This window comes from Telopea speciosissima, unplaced genomic scaffold (genome assembly GCF_018873765.1).
Source record: "Telopea speciosissima isolate NSW1024214 ecotype Mountain lineage unplaced genomic scaffold, Tspe_v1 Tspe_v1.0029, whole genome shotgun sequence".
Classification (NCBI taxonomy): Eukaryota; Viridiplantae; Streptophyta; class Magnoliopsida; order Proteales; family Proteaceae; genus Telopea; species Telopea speciosissima.
The window spans coordinates 162,021-180,870 of record NW_025317365.1 but is presented as its reverse complement, the minus strand read 5'-3'; the positions used below and the strand labels follow the sequence as shown (position 1 = coordinate 180,870).

Below are 18,850 nucleotides of genomic sequence, written 5' to 3'. Positions count from 1 at the left end.
TACTCTCCTTTTAGAGATGTTAGGTAGTCCTACCAGTTCGATCCAGGTGCTGTCAAATAGAACTTGAACGTTAAAAGAGTTATTTTTTGGGAGCCTGGTTGACAAATAATTTACCATAGCATGAATTGGTGCTGGCAAAAATGAGCAAAACCTCTTGGGGTTCATATCTGTTGGAATTATGTCTTTGTTTGACTGAAGTACGGAACCTCTGTGTGCTGTAACTTTTCTTTGGTAAGGGTTATAACCTCCTATTTTTTGGGTAAATAATATAATTCATTGCCAAAGAGAAAAGCGATACAGGGGGGCCCAGAAAGGGGAAGAAGAAAAAATAAGATCGCAAACAAATTAACAAAGAAAACCCCTATCCTCTTGAAGGAGAGGTGGGGGGGCTGCGGGATAGACAGGGAAGCCTCAAGACACAACAATGTGCCTGTTTCTTAGGGAAACACTTAGGTGATACACCTGTCCTCTTTGCAAATGACGGAGACACAAAAGAATGTATTGCTCCTGTATCAAACAAGGTATATGCTGGTGTAGAACAGATGAAAATGGTACTTAAATGCCATGACTTGATGATTACATATGCGTGATATAAGTCAATGAATACTTAAGGAATGTATAAGTTTAGAATGATACCCGTAACCGCTGATTGGTTAGCCTAAGCATCACTACCTGAAACAGAGTAGATTCGACCCTGAGGCTTGCTGCCTGGTTGCCCAGTAGGGAAGTGTAGGTCTTCTCTGGAAGCAAGTCCTGGACGTATGGCCAGCTTGACCACAAGTATAGCACTTGAAATCAGTAGTATTTGCCGGAGTTGTTGCATCTGTAGCCTTGGTGCTGGGATTGGCATATACAGGTCTGGACACAGATGACTCGGACTCACTCCTCTGTGACTGGCCTGGAGCTGAACTAGAACCAGAGGGTTTAGTGAACTTGTTGTACCCTCTATCAGTGAAAGGTACTACTCTCTTGCCTGATCCCTGGCTCACTTGATATGCATCTCTCTGCTTATCTTCAACTCTCTTTGCTAACTGCACTGTTTCAGAGTAGCTCTGTGTGGTTCAAGTAGTCATAATAGAGGCTCTGTGGGCTCAACCCATCTTCAAACTTCTGAGCCTTGGCCTCATCAGTGCTAAGATGTGGAGGAGAAAAGAAGAATAGTTCCTCGAACTTCTGTTGGTACTCTAACATTGATCTTGGCCCTTGTGTCAATATAGCCAACTCAATCTCCTTCTTCTTTTGCGCATTGGTGGGAAAGTAATTCCCAAAGAAAGCTTTCTTGAAGATATCCCATGCCAGAACCAGGTGGGCAGCCTCTAAGATAGGCCTTGTTTCCCACCATGCTTCTGCTTCATACTGAAGCTTATATCCAGCACATGTAAGCTTTTGTTCCTCAGAACAACCTAGGAATTTGAATGCTTTCTCCATTTCCTTAACCCATCTCATGAGCTGCACAGTATCCTCAGTAATTCTAGCAAATGTAAGTGGCTAGATTTTCAAAAATCTCTCAAGTAAGTAGCCTTCCACATCCTTGTGTTGTGCTGTAGGGTCTGCCTGTGCTACAGGAGGGACAGGAACAGCAGGGGCTGCCTGTGGAGGTTGCAAGGTTCTTATCGCTGTTTGAAACTGATCAGCCATTGTTGTCATAAACTCCTGCATCTGTTGTTGCTGTCTATCCATAATATTATCCACTAGACTAGCAATATCATGCATGTCAACATCTGGAGGGTTTCCTTGTGCACACTCAACTGGGGGATCATTATTAGCAGGATTAGAGGAAGAGGCTGCATTTGCATGCCCATTGGCATTCAACCTCCTATAGGTATTAGGATGTTGTCCTACCATACTGATCAGCTGAGGTAAGAAAACATCAAAATATTAGCATATGCATTTAGTTTGATATGGTGAAGTGCACAATAAGTATGAATGCAACAACTGACAATAAAGTATGCTTCATCATACATGAAATGATTCAAGGAAGACCTTGAAGTTTATCCGCCCATCTATGGAGGATACTTTCGATGCGAGTGGTGTGAAATTGAAGGTATTCCACCCTTCGATCAATGATATAGAAGTCCCTGGTCATCAAGGATTTTTCGTTCCACAGTACAGACTGGAGGTACCTTCGATCATTGATGAGTAATTCGAGCTTTCGATTCAATTCATCAATATTTTCAACATTGTAACTATATTCCGCGATTGGCCTTAGCACATAACTCATCTTGAGTTGCAAAGATATGTTAGGCCGACATTTCGAGTCCCTAAAAAGAAACAATTGTATAATACAGTACAATATATATATAAATAACAAATATAACAATCCATGCATAAAAATAATAGTACCATAATATACAGTTAAAATATTAGTAACAATTAGTAATATTATTGCATCTACATAATTTTATACTTAGACCATATTTATATACCTATATATTAGTTATATTATTATATACATTTCCTTCTATAAATATTATAGATTTATGTGATTTTTGGCATATTTTTATCCCATATTACATGTATATGCATTTATATTTAATATAATACTTTTATTATTAATATTATTGTTATATATTTATTTATTTAAAATTTATTATTTTTATATGTCTATTAATACCATTTTTATTGGTGTTTGATATTATATATATATATATATATATATATATATATATATATATATATATATATATATATATATATATATATATATATATGTATGTATGTATGTATGTATATATAAATTTATTTTATAATTTTTAAAATTATTTTTAAATTTTAAAACCCAACCGATTTTAGGGTTGAAGTCGTACGGTCGATCATATGGCTTCATAGTAACTTACCTGAGAATTAATTTGAACCCGATTCACTAAAAATTTTGAATCGGATTCAGGGCCTGGGTGAACCGATTGATCGGTTCACGAAACAATGTTACAATTTTATAAACACCTGTTTTTCCTGTTTTCATTTTACTTTTCACTCTTCACTTCTCCAACTCTACTATCTTTCTCAAGGGTTGCCTAGGGTTCTTCTAAAAACCTTGGAAGGTTTCTAAGCTCCAGATCTTCTCATTTAAACTAAATTTAAGTACTCTAAACTTAGATATTTCCAAATCTTATGTCTCTTTCAAGAATCTAACCTAGGTTTTTTTACTCTTTTCCTAAGTTCTTGAAACAAAATAGTAGACTTTAACTTTTTTAGTTATATTTTCTCTTTATATTCTTCTTATGATTATGTACTTTGTTCTCTTTTTTCTTTTACCTTTTCATCTTCTATATTTACCTGGTCTCCGTGTTCTTTTATTACTGTGCACAACAAGAGTTTGTACAAATGCCACAATGGGTTTCTTTCTTTTTTTTACTTGTTTCTTAACTCTCATGTATGTTGTACTATCCTACTATCCTTCTTTCCTAAAATTCTTTATATTTATACTCTTTTTTTATACTTATTATTATTCCTTCTAGAAGACTAAAACTGCTTTTACTTATGCATGCTATATGTTTGATAAAATGCTTGTGTGAAAATTTTAGTTTATAATTTGATTATCTTTAAGTCATCTTTACTCCATTATGTCTTAATACTATATACATATAAAATCACTTATATATACATATTTTTATAGGTGTATTACCTTAACAACTTAGCACACATACATTTTTATACCATTCATTAGTTTGCAGTCCTATTGACTGTGGTTACCTATAGGGCTGCTGTCCCCTATGTAAACACACATGCACATATATCTTTAATACTTACAATCTATCTATTTATATGTGTGCATCCTTTTAAAACAAATGGCTGCAGCTCGTGGTAGAGGAAGGGGTGGAAGAAGAAGGGGAAGAAGGGCTGTCAACCTTGATGCTGATTTTGAGCCTCTTTTATTCCGAAATGCTCAAGAAGAAATTAGGTATGGAGAAGATTTCATGGAGATGAACATAGAAATTGAACGTGGAGTGGTTCTTGATGACTTAAGGGCTTTTAAGGTTTGAGAAAGGTTTGAGAGGATAGGGTGGCTACCTATGCTCCAACCAAAACGCCACTGCTATCCTTGCCTCATTCGGCTGTTCTACATCAACTTAGCCTATAAACATGAGGGAAATGACTTCATCATTACTAGTTATGTGAAGGGCAGAGAGATCTCCTTCAGCACATGGCAGCTCGCCCAAATATTGGAGACCTCCAACAGAGGGGAGTGGAGGTATTGCTCTCCAAGGACAAAGACCACAAAGTTCCTTTCCCGAATTGAGATACGATGGCTTTTCTCCTTGCTCACAGATGGGACATCTTACGATAGAGTATTGTCTGAGCTCGACTTCATGAGATTTGTGATTCATCTCATGTTTTAAACTGTCAACCGCTACAATTAAAGGAAGATCTTTCATATGTGGAAGAATCAGTTGAGATCTTAGACCAGAATGATAAAGTTTTGCAGAATCAAGTTGTCTCGTTGGTGAAAGTCCTTTGGAAGAATCATACCAGCCAAGATGCATCATGGGAGCTTGAGTCTGACATGCGGGAGAAATATCCCCAATTGTTTGATGATCAATCAATTTTGAGGATAAAATTTTTATAAGGAGGGGAGGATGTAATACCCTGACCCAAGTACTGTCTTTTAATATTAGTTATTAATTATTTTATAGAGTGACTGGATTGGATGGAAGTAGATCGATTCTATTATATGATATTGTTTGTTTTTTTATAAGGATTCTCTTGTAATTATGATTTTACTTGTGTTAAAATGGTTTATGAGCTTATTCTTGATTAATAGCTAAGTATGGGCCTTATGATGTTTATTTTTTAAAAGCCCATGGTTTTTATTTAATTTATGGACCTAGTTTATGATGTGTTATATTTTTTTTGAACTCATTTGTGAATTTGGGTTCATTTTGATTCATTTGGTTTAGGTTGATTCAAGTGAATCTTAACCTAATAATATAACTAAGGGCATTCTAGTACAAGACTTTAGCTAGATACCATATCTTTGAGCACTATTGGATATTAAGATTAGGGTTTAGACTTTTGACTTGACTTTTGAGTATTTCTATGAGGAGACTTGTTATTTACAAAAGTGCCATGCATTACAAATAATCCTTATGAGGAGCTAAGACATAAGATTGGAGATTCTCTTAACATTGCTAAAGAAGTGAAAGAGGGAGAAAAGAAGAGAAAGATGGGAAAAGCTTAGGATTAAAGTTTTGATGAATGATTTAATAAAATTGAGGGTTGTTGAAGTAAGATTAAAGGGGTAATTGAAGGATTAGAGCCTTGATTTGAAAGGATAATCTCCTATTTGAAATTTGAAGGTAAGAAAGCTTGATTTTAGTTTTAGTTTTTAAAATTAAATGATAGATCTATGAAATTGAAGGTTTAATGCTCTTGCTTAGGTTACGAAGAGGTTAAATCTATGTGGAATTGAAGGGACTCCATAATTTGATAGAGGATTTGAAGGAAGAACATTTGAATTGGGGGTTTTTCCTTGAAAGAGAAGGTATTCCCTTTTGATTCTTAAATTGATTTAATTAATAATTATTTTATATTTCCAAGGGGTTTTAGAACATCTTTTTGAGGGGTTTCAGTAGGGTAATTCAAGTATGGAAGCTAGGAGATGAAATCCCCAAAGCTTGGAGAGTTTCCTCTAAATTTTTAAAAGGATTAGATTTTTCTGCAACGTGGACCGGTTGACCGGTCCATGCTGCCAGGGACCAAGCGGTCGACTAGTCCTCTGGGCAGAAAGGTCCCAAAAATTGAAAATTTGATTTTTGAAAAATTGATCTTATGATTTTGTTCTATAAATTGGTCAGTCCTTGGATGCAAAAAATGAGTTATAAATGGGATATTTGGATGACCCTTAGGGCCACCCGAAGATCGGTTTCAAAGTTGGGAGTTTTGAAAACGTCGAACTATTTGTAACGATACACGATCATATTAAATGTATAGTTACTAAATGAATGTATGTATGAATAATCAATTGGATAAATGAATGAATTTATGCACTTATAAGCTTTGTGTGTATAGTGTATAAAAATGTGTATGTTAGAATGGAAATGAGAACTTTATATATATAAAGAAAGATGCTAGTATTCATTATATGTACAATTGAGAATATGAATGAGAAAAAGGCATGATGATTGTTTATGAACTTTACATGTGATTTGAATGTTTATGATTATGTTGTGCCTTACAGCTATATTATGCCCCTATATAATATGCACATGTTCAAGATAGGGCTAAGAGTAATTAAGGAAAAGGTACACATATGCATAATGAAAGTCAAACGTTTTAAGAAAGAATGTAAAATAAAGTCTAAATCAATAGACGACTCAGAATGATAATTGTTAGTGTTTTGAGAGGTATTGAGGCTAAAGCCAAGACATGACCCAACACAAAAGATTTTGAGAGGTGTTGAGGCTTTAGCTAAGACATAGCCCGGCATGGAAGGAAACCATTTCCAATGAATAGTTAAGATTAAGGCTAAGAATGTTATGCGGGTATCGTGCGAAAGATATAAAGAAAAATGAAAATAATGAAATATGCATGTACCCTAGTAATGATTAAAATAAAGTGTATGTCTGATTATGAATGATTGTTTATCTTGCTTACTGGGCTGTCAAGCTCATTCCATTATTAGAAATGTATTTACAGAGAAAGGAGCCAAAGACAAAGGAAAGGAAATAGTAATCGAATAGGATCATTTGGACTGAAGGGAACCTTGCTATTCTTGAAAATTTAGCTAAGGTCTATGATATACATATTTAGTCATTTTATTGTAGTTGTTTAAGAATTGTACTTCTTAAGGATGACTATTTTAAATAGGGATAGATGCCAATAAATTGGGTCAGAGAGGACAATATCATGCCATTAAAGGGGCTGGGTCGTTACAGTGGTGTCAGGGTAAACTCTCGACACCGGTGGTGAGGCCACAGCGGGGACGCTGTACCCATAAGGGAGGAGAATGTAACACCCCAAGAATACAACCTGGTGTCGGCCCGCCTGGGAGATCGGTGAGGTGTCCCCACTAAGAGACGGCCTAGTACCAGGGGGTTTTGGGAGATCGGTGAGGGGGTACAAACTTAGTCTCATATTGGCTAGGGAGGGAGATCCTGAGCTATTGATACAGAGTAGACTCCTCTAATTGGTATGACGCATTTTAAAGCCTTGAGGCCCATTAGACCAGAGAGGACAATATCATGCCAATAGAGGGGTTGGGTCGTTACATTATCTATTAAAATTTTTCGTTCTGATAATGCTTTGGAGTATGTTCAACGTGATATTTCTGATTTTTGTGTTTCTAATGGCATGATTCACCAAACTAGCTATTCCTACACTCCACAACAAAATGCGGTGGCAAAACGTAAGAATAGACATTTACTTGAGATTGCCCGCACTATTATGTTCCATATGCATGTTCCAAAGCAATTTTTGTGTGAAGGGGTACTTATTGCCTATTACCTAATTAATCGAATGCCTTATTCTGTTCTTGCCGACAAGTCCCCTTTTTCCATATCTTTTTCCTTGTCAGCCCAGTTTTCATTTACCTCGTGTTTTTGGGTGTATTTGTTTTGTTCACAATCTATATGCTCATTCTGATACTCTCTCCCTAGTCCGCTAATTGTTTTTCTTGGATATTTTTGTACCCAGAAAGGGTACAAGTGTTGTGACCCTGTCTCCCATTGGTATTTTGTAAGTGCTGATGTCACCTTCTTTGAGGACCGTTCTTATTTTTCTTCCTCCTTTGTCTTTGAGGATGAGTGGCGTGTTGATCCTCCTCCTCCTGTTCCTGCTCTTGTCCCATCCCTTACCCCACCAATATAGGTTTATCAGCGGCGTGACAAGACGGCCCCAAGAAGAGGTTCCAATAACTCCACCTGTTTCACTACCTCTGCCAGCTTCTTCGTCTAGTGAAGCTCCACCTCCTCTTACTGATGATTTACCTATTTCCTTGCGTAAAAAGTACTCGCTCTTGCACTCAAAAGTCCACTGCTTTATATTCCATTGATAAGTATGTGTCCCTTTCTCACTTACCCTCTTCTATTCATACTTTTGCCTTATCCTTGTCTTCCAACCTTATTCCCAAAAATCATATTGAGGCTCTTCGTCTTCTTGGTTGGAAGAAGGCCATGAATTTGGAAAGGGATGCTCTATTATCTTGTCACACTTGGAGTTTGGTTGATCTACCTTCTGGAAAGGAACTTGTTAAGTGTCGCTGGGTTTACACCATCAATTACCTTTCGGATGGTTCTGTTGAGCGCCTTAAAGCCCGTCTGGTTGCCAAGGGATATATACAAACTTATGGTGTGGACTACTTTGAGACCTTTCCTTCTGGTTCTCGGCTGAATTCTGTTTGCCTTCTTATTTCTATGGCAATTAATTTTGATTGGCCTTTGTTTCAGTTGGATATTAAAAATGCCTTCTTGTATGGTGATCTTCATGAGGAGGTGTATATGGAGCAACCTCCTAGGAGGTTGCTCAAGGGGAGAATAGTACTCAGGTGTGCAAGTTGCAGAAAGCAATCTATGGCCTCAAACAATCACCCAGAGCATGGTTTGAGAAGTTTAGTACCACAGATGTATCGTGCAGATTTTCACAGTGTTACTCTGATCATTCTGTGTTTGTTCGTCATCGTGGTGGCAAATTGGTTATTCTGGTTGTGTATGTTGATGATATTATTGTTTATGGTGATGATGTGTCAGGCATTGCTGAAGTAAAGGCTTACTTAAACAGAACTTTCAGACCAACGATTTAGGTGATCTTCACTACTTTCTTGGCTTTGAGGTTGTGAGAAGTAATAGGGTATTAGTCTTTCCCAAAGGAAGTATGTTTTAGATCTTTGATCTGATACTGGCATGCTTACGCCCAAGCCAGTGGATATTCCCATGGATCCTCATCAGAAGTTTCGTGTAGATGATGGAGATCCTCTCAAGGATGTGCACCAGTATAGGAGTTTAGTTGGAAAGTTGATTTACCTCACTGTCACGAGACCGGACATCTCGTTTGCTATTGGTGTTTTGAGCCAGTTTATGCAAACTCCTCAGAAAGCTCACTGAGACGCTGCCATGCGCATTCTTCGTTATTTGAAGGGTGCTCTTGGTAAAGGGTTGATTTATCGTCCTAATTGGCATATGGATCTAGTTGTTGCAGACTGGGCTGGATTGGCAAGTGATCGTCGCTCCACTATAAGTTATTGTACATTTGTTGGGGGTAATCTTGTCTCGTGGTGTGGTACGAAATAGACTACTATTGCGCGGTCCAGTGCAGAGGCGAAGTACCGGGTTATGGCCCACACTACAGCTGAGTTGATGTGGCTCAGGTATCTCCTTCTTGAGATGGGATTTCCTGTGCCTACCCCGATGAAGATGTACTGTGATAACCAAGTAGCTATATATAGTGCTAGTAATCTTGTTTACCATGAGCGGACTAAACATATTGAGGTGCACTGTCACTTTGTTCGGGATGCTATCTTAAAAAAGCTAGTTGAGATCCCGTTTGTTTTGTCTTCAAATCAGCTACCTGATGTCTTCACCAAGTCGTTGTTTGCCCCTAATTTTCGCACTTATTGTAACAAGCTAAGCATGGGAGATCTATATGCTCCAGCTTGAGGGGGAGTGTTGAGAATTAGGGTTAGTTTAGTTATAGTTATTTTGGGTTTTGGGGTTCTATGTTATTTACTTTCTTTTCTGTCTTTATTTGTTAAGTTGTAATTGGTAAGGGCTTAAGGGTAATTTTGTAATAAACCCCTAACCAACTTACCTTAATTCTGCCCTTTAATATTAATAGAACCCTGGTCCTGCGATAGAATACACAAGCTCTATCATAGGTTGCCTTCATCTCTCACTCTCGGCAGTGTGCCTCTTCTCGTCTTCTCTCTTCTTATTCTTCTTCTTCTCCACTTGTCTACTGATTAGTTAGTGTCTGATTTGCAACAATATTCATTTGTTTTGATGTCCAAAAAAATATTTTCATTCAGAGCGATTTTGATAGAATTTGCGTACACCAAATTAAGTTTGACCTGTACATAACTCCTTCAATATAAATCAGATTTAAGCAATCTTGGACTTGTTGGTAAGCTTTGTTGAAAGCTTTCCAACAAATCCAAGATTGCTTAAATCTGATTTATATTGACTTAATTTGGTGTGCGCGAATGCTGTCAAAATCGCTCTAGATGAAAATATTTTTTTAGACCTCAAAACAAATGAATATTTTACCACACTTTTGGTTTTTAGCAATGTTTTACCATATTAAGATTTATGAAATTTTTAGAATTGAGAAAAACTCCAACATTAGACAGTTGAAAATTGCATCTACCGCTGAAAATCCAGATTTTGTTTTTGAACTAGGAGGTTGAATTTTTTTTCTTTTTGGAATTTTATTTTTTAACTATTTTTATTGGATTCAAATAAGGGGTATATTTGCTTATTTATGAATAATATCCTAAGTAAAATTACTTAAATGATATTAGGCATAAATAAGTGTTTGTCCTGTGTCTGTCTTGGTTTCTGGCATAAGTAAGTGTTTGTCCTGGTTTCCCACCAAGTGAAACTCCTATTTAGACTTTGTTTTTTACAGAATCTGATAGTGTCATTGTGTTTAAATGGCCTAAAATAGACTGAGTACCAAGTTTCAGACCCAAACTAGGTTTAAAATCCACCGAAACTAGGTTTCAAGTTGAAAAAAAAATATGCACCAACTCAACCAAGATCTCGAGATATCTCGAGTCAACTCGATTTTTCCAGGGTCGAGTTTCGATTTTTAGTACCATGGTCCTACCATCACAATAGACCATGAAGTTGATGATGTGTTGTCTAGTGGACTTATTCCAACCATCACACATCACAGTCACTCCATAGTTTTCCCATGTCCCCTTCAATGTATCAATGTACTCCTCCAGCTCCTTTAATTGTTGGGGGAAAATAAACATTCATTTATTTGTTTGTAGCGAGCCCCTTCACTGCTATGCTAGCCTTCCCCCATAGTTCAAGAATGCTCTAGTAGTATTGGTCCCTCATTTGCATTTATTGGGATGCTATGACAAAAGAACCACTACAAGACGGTGTCGCCCACTTTACTTTTCCGATCAGACCAGACATGCTTTAGCTTTCTTTGCTGGCATCTGGTTCTATATATGGAAGGATCCTGCTGAAGGACCTCAATGAAGTCATCGTCATCAACTACTGTTGCTGCTGGGGCTGCCCTCACACTGTTATCTCCGGAAAAGCAAATCCTCTTGCCTCTGTTTCTTCCTCCTCTCCCTTGCCTCTAGTGCAATTGCTCTAGAGCTAGAGGAACCAACTTCTTTCCCCATCTCTGTAGTCCTAACCCGCTCCATTTGATGTGTGACTTGGCTCGTTGTCTAAATTGTTGTATGTGTCTCCTCTCCACCTCTGTTTCCACATCAACAGACATATATTCACTATTAGAGTCAGCCCATGCTGCTGGTGGGTGTCTTTATAGCAGTGCCTCATCTAATTCCTCCCTTCCCCTTTACTTTTCCAACTTCCTCTGTCTTCCTCCCTTCATGAGGGCAGCCATGGCATTCTATACCTCACTAGGAACCTTAGGGCATTTTGCCACATCCTTGCAGCCACCAGCTAGATACCACTTTAGTCTAGTACCCCCTCCCTGAATTTATCATCTTGCCACAATAATTACATTATGACTTTTTCTTGTCATTCCCTATTGCGCTATTGGTACATCATGCTTCCATGTTGTCTCTACTACTACCATCTACCATTGTTGCACAATCTTCTTTTGCTGTTGCATAAAAAAAACACATACATTATTAACTATTCTACATTATTTAAGATTCCTAAAACAATAATATAGCTATTATCTACTTTTCCCTAATTCTTATAGTTTTTTCCTAATAAAAAATTATAATACACTTATTTATAAAAAATAATTATGGAATGTGAGCCATCTTTTCAATTGTATTGTAAATACGGTAACAAGACTTATATAAATTTCCAAAAAATTTCAAATCAAGGGTCCAGAACTGAAAATTTTCCTTATTTTCCTGAATTTTCTGCTATTTTTCAAAATAGTTTTAAATTCAAAAAATAAAATAATTTATTTTTTAATAAGAAAAAAAACTACTCCTTGAGGCTGTAGATTGGCCAAAGACGTCTAACATTATAAAATTGAGCTCCAACCAACAACTATTAACTATATTTTTTTTTTCATAAATTTGTTGCAAGAAAATAAAAATTTTTCCAGAATTTTGTTTTTTTATAAACAGAAAATTAAGTCCAGCTCTATGAAGTCATAGATTGGGCTACGATTTATTACATATAAAAACTTGAAGGCCAATCACCAAGTATTTACCATATTTTTTTGCAAAAATTGATTTTTAAGAAAGATGATGTACCTTCATCTTTGAATCTTGCACACATCTTCCAACAATGCGGAAAATTGTTGTTTTCGATGTGTTCCACTGCTTCCCAACAAGTTATTCCATGCTTGAAGGGGAGTGGTTAGTGCAAAAATCACAAAAAACCCAAGTATTCCCAATCCTTTCTGTCGAAACCAGCAAAGTGAATGAAATGGGTCAAAATTTCAACCTATTTCATTTGAAACTTTCCATTTTATACTTGAGACTGAAATTTCGACCAAAAAACTGAAACCCTTCCATTTCATTTGTGATTTGTTGAAACCGAAATATTTCGTGAAATATGGTTCTTTTGATAGCCCTGAGCAAGTGTGAGAGCAAACGGCGCATAGGAGGGAATCTTGTTTCCCACTAGGGGACGTTCCCCCTCATTGAGGCAAATAACCGACCCCACTATTGCTACGTGTCAGAAGGTGGGAGACTGGGAAAGCTATAAACCGCCTCGATAACCATGCCAGGTATAAAAAGAGAAGAGGGTGACCCAAGGACGGTATTCTGAATTTTACTTACTACTCTCGCTGTACCCCTTCTCTGACTATTCATCTATGCGCCGGACTGACTTTGGCATCGGAGAGTCCCCACTCGGAATCCGCTCTAGGTCTCTTCTTTGTCTTTTCCCACCTTGCAGGTTGCACACATCATCAGGAGACTTTCCGGCGGGAACAGGATGTGACTGGGTTGATGATCGTCTTCACCAACTTGCCATGTGGCAAAGAGGGTGGGTCCATGTAAAAGCTCGATAGAAGTAGAGGAAATTCCTTAAAAGGGGGTTTAAATTGAACAGAAAATTACAAATGATGCCATTATGTTCCATTAAAGTGAAATGCATTCTTGTAATTTTATGGTACTTCAAACCCAATTTTAGGGCACTTCTTATGCCCTGTTTCAGGCTGAAATTTGACTTCTCAGATAGAGTAGAGTCACTATCACATGTTTGCCCAAGCGGGTCCATGTTTGTCATGTAGTAAGGGAGCGGAGTTGGGGCCAAGGACCCCTGATACATTTAAATTTCCAAATTCAAAAAATAAATAACCAGAGAATACAAAACAGCTTATTTTGGTCTCTTGCGCAGTATAATCGATAGCTATTTTAAACTAAAGAAAACCCTTTACATAATTATGAATGATAATAGAAACTAATCCAACAACAAATTCAGCCTTATCCCAACTTAACGGGATCGGCTACACGGATCCAAACAAAATAAAGTAGGAAAAACTGAGATCTAAACAAAAATGGGAATGAAGAGATGAGCAATGAAAACTGGAAACTGACAATAAAAGAAAATCAAAGAAACCCTCCAAAATATAAGCAAAGAAGTCCACTTAGAATTGACTTTTTAAACACCATAAACAAAATCAAAACCATCTTAAAGAAACCCTCTGGCACTACAAAAAAAAATTATCCATGAACCATCCCACCGCCATACATGTGCTTTTAAAAATGCAAAGAACAAACTTGATGGTTTATAAGTTTCATAGAAGGTTTTGGTTTGTAGTGCTAGTATTCCCAGTTAAAAAACCAAAAAGAACTGTAACCACCACTAACCCCCCTCCTGGGTTTATCTGAAGCATATCTCAGAAGGTATGAGGAAAGAGAAGTTTAACTGCTAAATAGAAGTTCCAAACAAAAAGAATTCAAGCAGAGACATCATGATAAGTTGTAACTGGCCTTTACAGAGCATGCACTTTCTTTTCCCTCTTTCCCTCCCCTTGGCTGCAATTGGTAATGACCAAAAAAAATAATGTACGATGCACATTGCTTTGCTGTGAGTATAGTAAAGAAGAAAAAAGAAATAAAGAAATATCAAGTAGCTTTATCCTAAGCACTCATCTAGTTTCTTTTGGATCGTGTTATGAGTGGTTGCTTGTGACACGTGTCGCATGATCTGTCTTGATGGCTGCCTGCTGGGATTCTACCACATGTCGACCGTTTGTTGGTCAGATATTCTTGGGTGTATCACATCCAACACCCCCTATTGATTTAGCTTTGTATCTTAGGCTCAACATAGCATTGTTTTGCATTTGTTAACTGCCAATTGTTAATAGCATGACCACCTGGATGAAGCATCAATGTATAAGCTTACAGCAAATGATATTTCTACTAGTTAATATGTTATTGCATAGTTTAGATCTTGGGGTCGATATTTTCTTCTTTCAAATTGTAGCACACTATATTGCTTCATTGTCATGTTGATCTGTTTGCCAGAGATTCTGACACTTCCATTTATGTATTTTAACGTGAAAATGATTAAGCATTTGCAGTTATAGTCTGTTCTTACAAAATGCAGAAGACTCTTCTAGTCACAGCTCCATAAGTTTTTTTGGTTGGTAGTTGTGTGTATTCTCATATGTAGCCTCTTTCTTCCCTCTCCCTCCTTTCTCCATCGCAGAATTGGATCAGGTGCTTTGCTTCTCTTCAACAAATGTCTGTTGCTTGAAGTTAAGGTGATAAATTTTTCATGTGATTGATCTTGCTTAATTTTAAATTCCTTAATCCCTAAGAGATTCTGACTATTTGCAGGATGTTAGACGGTATGATTCATTTTCTGAGATGTTGGAGTTAGAGTCCCTTCCTGATACATCCAAGATTCACCGAACCAGTCAGCGGCTGCCACGTGTCACAAAGCAACCCGCTCCAGAACCAAGGAGAACCAACCGGGGGTCCCACCCTGGCGCCGGCCTCACCCAGGCGCGGCCTCACCAAGGCGGCGGCCTCACCTAGGCGGCGGCCTCACTCAGGCGGCGGCCTCACCCAGGCACGGCCTCACCAAGGCGGCGGCCTCACCCAGGCGGCGGCCTCACCCAGGCGCGGCCACACCCAGGCCCGGCCTCTCACCTAGGCGCGGCCTCACCCAGGCGCGGTCTCACCCAGGTGCGGCCTCACCCAGGCGCTGGCCTCACCCAGGCGCCGGCCTCACCTAGGCGCGGCCTCACCCAGGCGACGGCCTCACCCAGGCACGGCCTCACCCAGGCGTGGCCCCACCCAGGTTTGGCCTCACCCCAGGCGCGGCCTCTCACCCAGGCGCGGCCTCACCACGCCGCGGCCTCACCCAGGCGCGACCTCACCCAGGCATGGCCTCACACCCAGGCGTGGCATCGTGGACGGAGATGTGATGTACATGGACACCGGGGCCACTCGTCTATGACCCAATCGTGTCACTACAGACTCATGTCACCACCAGGACTCTAGGCCATCGCTTAGAAGTCATGTCACCCAGACGGATTCAAGCACCAATGACGTTATCACCACACACGGGTATCTATTCGCCAAGGATCTTGATACCACCAGGACACTCCCTCCCGTGGGGAGATGGCCAATCAGGATAGAGCCCTGCTACCCAGGGCCTCTATCCACTCAACGGCACACTCACCATCAAACTGGGACTCTCCACACCGCCATACACTACTATAAAAGGCAAGGTACACAACCCCATCAGGGGGATCAAAACTCATATTGAATAATCACTATTCATCTATTTTCGCCAGGAGATCTAACTTTGGCATTGGAGAGCCCTAGGCCGGAACCACACCGGTTCTCTCTATTGACCCCTTGGTCCACTTGCAGGTGACGGTACTCGCAGGACCGCTCGACGATTTCTTGACTCAACACTTCCAAAGGTTTTGCCTGGTGTAAATTCAATCGAAGAAGGCAAGGGCCAAGAGGCTCGTCCTTTGTACTCCCTATCTTTTTTTGTTTTCTTTATGGTCTTTCACTGGTTTACATAGACAATGAAGGTTACATAGTGGTCTATTGATAAGAAAAAGGGAAATGGCAGTAAGTAGTAGTCAATTTAATATCATACTAAAATTGAAAGAACAAAACAGGACCTTTTTCACAAAGAATAGTTCCCAGATTTAAGAGAAATCACAGATAGTTGCAAATCAGATGGTCAGATCAGAATAGAACTCAGGTTGAATTATGTTCTATGGGGGTGAATCTCAGATCAATCCGCTGGACAAATCTGAGTTTAAGACCAAATCCTTGTTGCACTGGGAAAGGAGTATTTCAGTCAGATCTCAAATCAGTTTATCAAATCAAAAACAGAATATTGATCACCAATCGAATCTAATATATGATAGAATTATGGAAGAATGAAAGGTCTGAACTTGTTAATGGCAGGAAAAAGATGGAAGAATAAGAACAAACAAAAATTAAACCCCCGGGCTTCATACTGCAAGGATGTTCGACTGGATCAAATACCAATCTAATCCTTGATCACACACAAGGGGTTCTTTGATCAAACACCAGAATTCTTCAATGGAGAAGAAGAGCAGCAATAGCCTTTTCATTAACCAATTTTCGTGTACAATGTTGTCCTTCCTTACAAACTTATATAGAAGACTCAAAAATTGACTCCTACACTAAAAAGGTAAGGCCTAACCCATTCCTTAACTAATAAGATAACTGTTGAGAACCATGGGATCGGAATATTCTCTCTTTATGTTTAGGGTTTTATTTATTTTCCACTCTGTACTATTTTTCCCTTGGGGTTGTAATCATTATAAATAAAGTGGACCTCTATCATTAATGACAAGTTAAATCATTCTCTTAATTATGATTCTGAACTTGGTATCAGAGCGCAAAACCCTAAGAAAATCTTTCTTGGTCTTTGCATAGTCCTCTCCACTACTGCCACCGCTTGCCTTGGAGGCTTCGCCTCCTCGTCTAGCATGGTAGACGATATTTGTACCATGCACACTTGATTTCTCCTTCCACTGTGCCTACTCCCTGGGCTCTTGATTCCATTGTTGCTGCCGCTACTTGTTGACCGCCAATTTTCTCCCTATCAGCAGCCTCTCTGCAGCCGCCTCCTCTTCCTGCTGCAACTTCTCGGTCACTGCACCAAATCCACCGGCTCTTATATTGTTGATGCTGCCTCGCCGCGACCCATTGTTGCCACGCCCACATTGCCTGGCCCTCCTCTTGCCGGCGCCATCTTGCCGCTACTAGTCATCGCCGTGCCATCCCGCTTGGCCCTCCTCTTGTCGATGCTGCCTCTTGCCATGACCTCCATCGTCATACCACATCCGCCGGCCCCTTCTCTGGCCGGTTCTTCCACTCGCTGCGACATCCAGCCACCGCACCATATCCATCGACCCTCTTCTAGCCGACGTTGCCATCGTCGTGACCCATAGGTTACCGTGCTTCTCTACGGTCGGTGTTGCTGACTTCTCCTTGCACTGCTTCTCATAGTTGTGACGGCAGTTAGGCGACCCAAGGCGTTGGAGAGGGTAAACTTCAAGCCGAAACCAAGTAGGCGACCAAGGTGCCCAAGTCGACCAAAGCGCCTGGACGCAGCGGCGCCTAGGCGATGCCTTGACAACCATGCTGCTTCTGAGTTCTCTTCTCCGTGGTTCCCATGGGTGATGAGAATACCAGTACCACCATCACTTCTGGGGTTTCTGCAAGGCAAACTCTTGGTTGATCTAGCACCACTGGGCATCCCAATCTTCAACCTGGACCTACCAAATTAAATGGTTAGAACTATCTCACTTGGTTCTGAGCATGTCTTCTCACACTTTGAGGACACAATTATTTTGGATTTCTCATAGGAGACACTCCCAAACCATTTGATCCTATAGCTGCTGCTACTTGGCTGTCCAATGATGCACTGGTAATGTCGTTCCTTCTAAATTCGATGGAACCCTTTATTAGTCCCAGGTTTGTTTTACTTAATTCATCCAAGGAACTATAGGATGTCGTTAGCTAGACCTACTCCCAAGTAGGAAATTATGCCCAGATATATGAAATACGATGTCAGGTTTGTAATACTTTTTACAAAAGGAGTTCTCCCTTACGGCATGCTACTCTGCCCTGACTACCCTCTGGCAACAATTGGACTTCTACCAACAGGTTCCTATGGTCTGCCCTGATGATGTTGGCACCTTTCAAAAGGAACGGGAAACGGAACGTGTATATGATTTTTTGATTGGTCTCAATTCTGAGTATGACCAGGTTAGGGTGCAAATTTTGGGACGTGACACGTTTCCCACTCTTCTTCAGACATAGAATTTGGTTCAATCTGAGGAACAGCACGAATTGTTTGATGCCTTCAGTTGCTCCTATTCGGTCTGCACTGTTTACTACACCTCCCTCATCTGCTCCGGCTCTTAAAGATATCTCCAAGTCTTCCCCTACTGCACGAGCACTCGTGATGTGTGATTATTGTGGTTGCACTTGTCACACATGGGAAACCTGTTGGAAGTTACATGGGTGCCCTAAAAATGGGCGTAATCCTAAACCAGGCAGCAATCGTTCCAGGCACACCTTACTGAAGCATCTAACACTACATCTCCCACTTCTACTGTGGCACCTCTCTCTCCTGAACAGATGGCTGCCATCCAAAAATTGGTGACACAATTAACTTCTACTTCTTCCTCTTCCTCTGCGTCCAACCTTGCTCAATTAGGTAACTTTCTTGTTTCTTCCTCGAGTCCTTTGTGGTAAATTGACTCTAATGCTACTGACCATATG

At 39.6% G+C, this 18,850-nt stretch overlaps 1 protein-coding gene across 1 annotated transcript in view; it reads left to right on the top strand.

The window, feature by feature from the left end:
* The window catches only part of LOC122647343, an 81,758-nt gene that overhangs the window by 5,440 nt on the left and 57,468 nt on the right, over nt 1-18,850 (top strand). Inside the window, exons 4-12 of the mRNA XM_043840772.1 lie at nt 857-958; nt 3,799-3,977; nt 4,364-4,527; nt 7,946-8,333; nt 8,430-8,482; nt 8,572-8,695; nt 14,677-14,820; nt 14,897-14,944; nt 15,985-16,024. Of these exons, the coding sequence (XP_043696707.1) occupies nt 857-958; nt 3,799-3,977; nt 4,364-4,527; nt 7,946-8,333; nt 8,430-8,482; nt 8,572-8,695; nt 14,677-14,820; nt 14,897-14,944; nt 15,985-16,024 (1,242 nt within the window). The remainder of the gene's footprint in view (nt 1-856; nt 959-3,798; nt 3,978-4,363; nt 4,528-7,945; nt 8,334-8,429; nt 8,483-8,571; nt 8,696-14,676; nt 14,821-14,896; nt 14,945-15,984; nt 16,025-18,850) is intronic.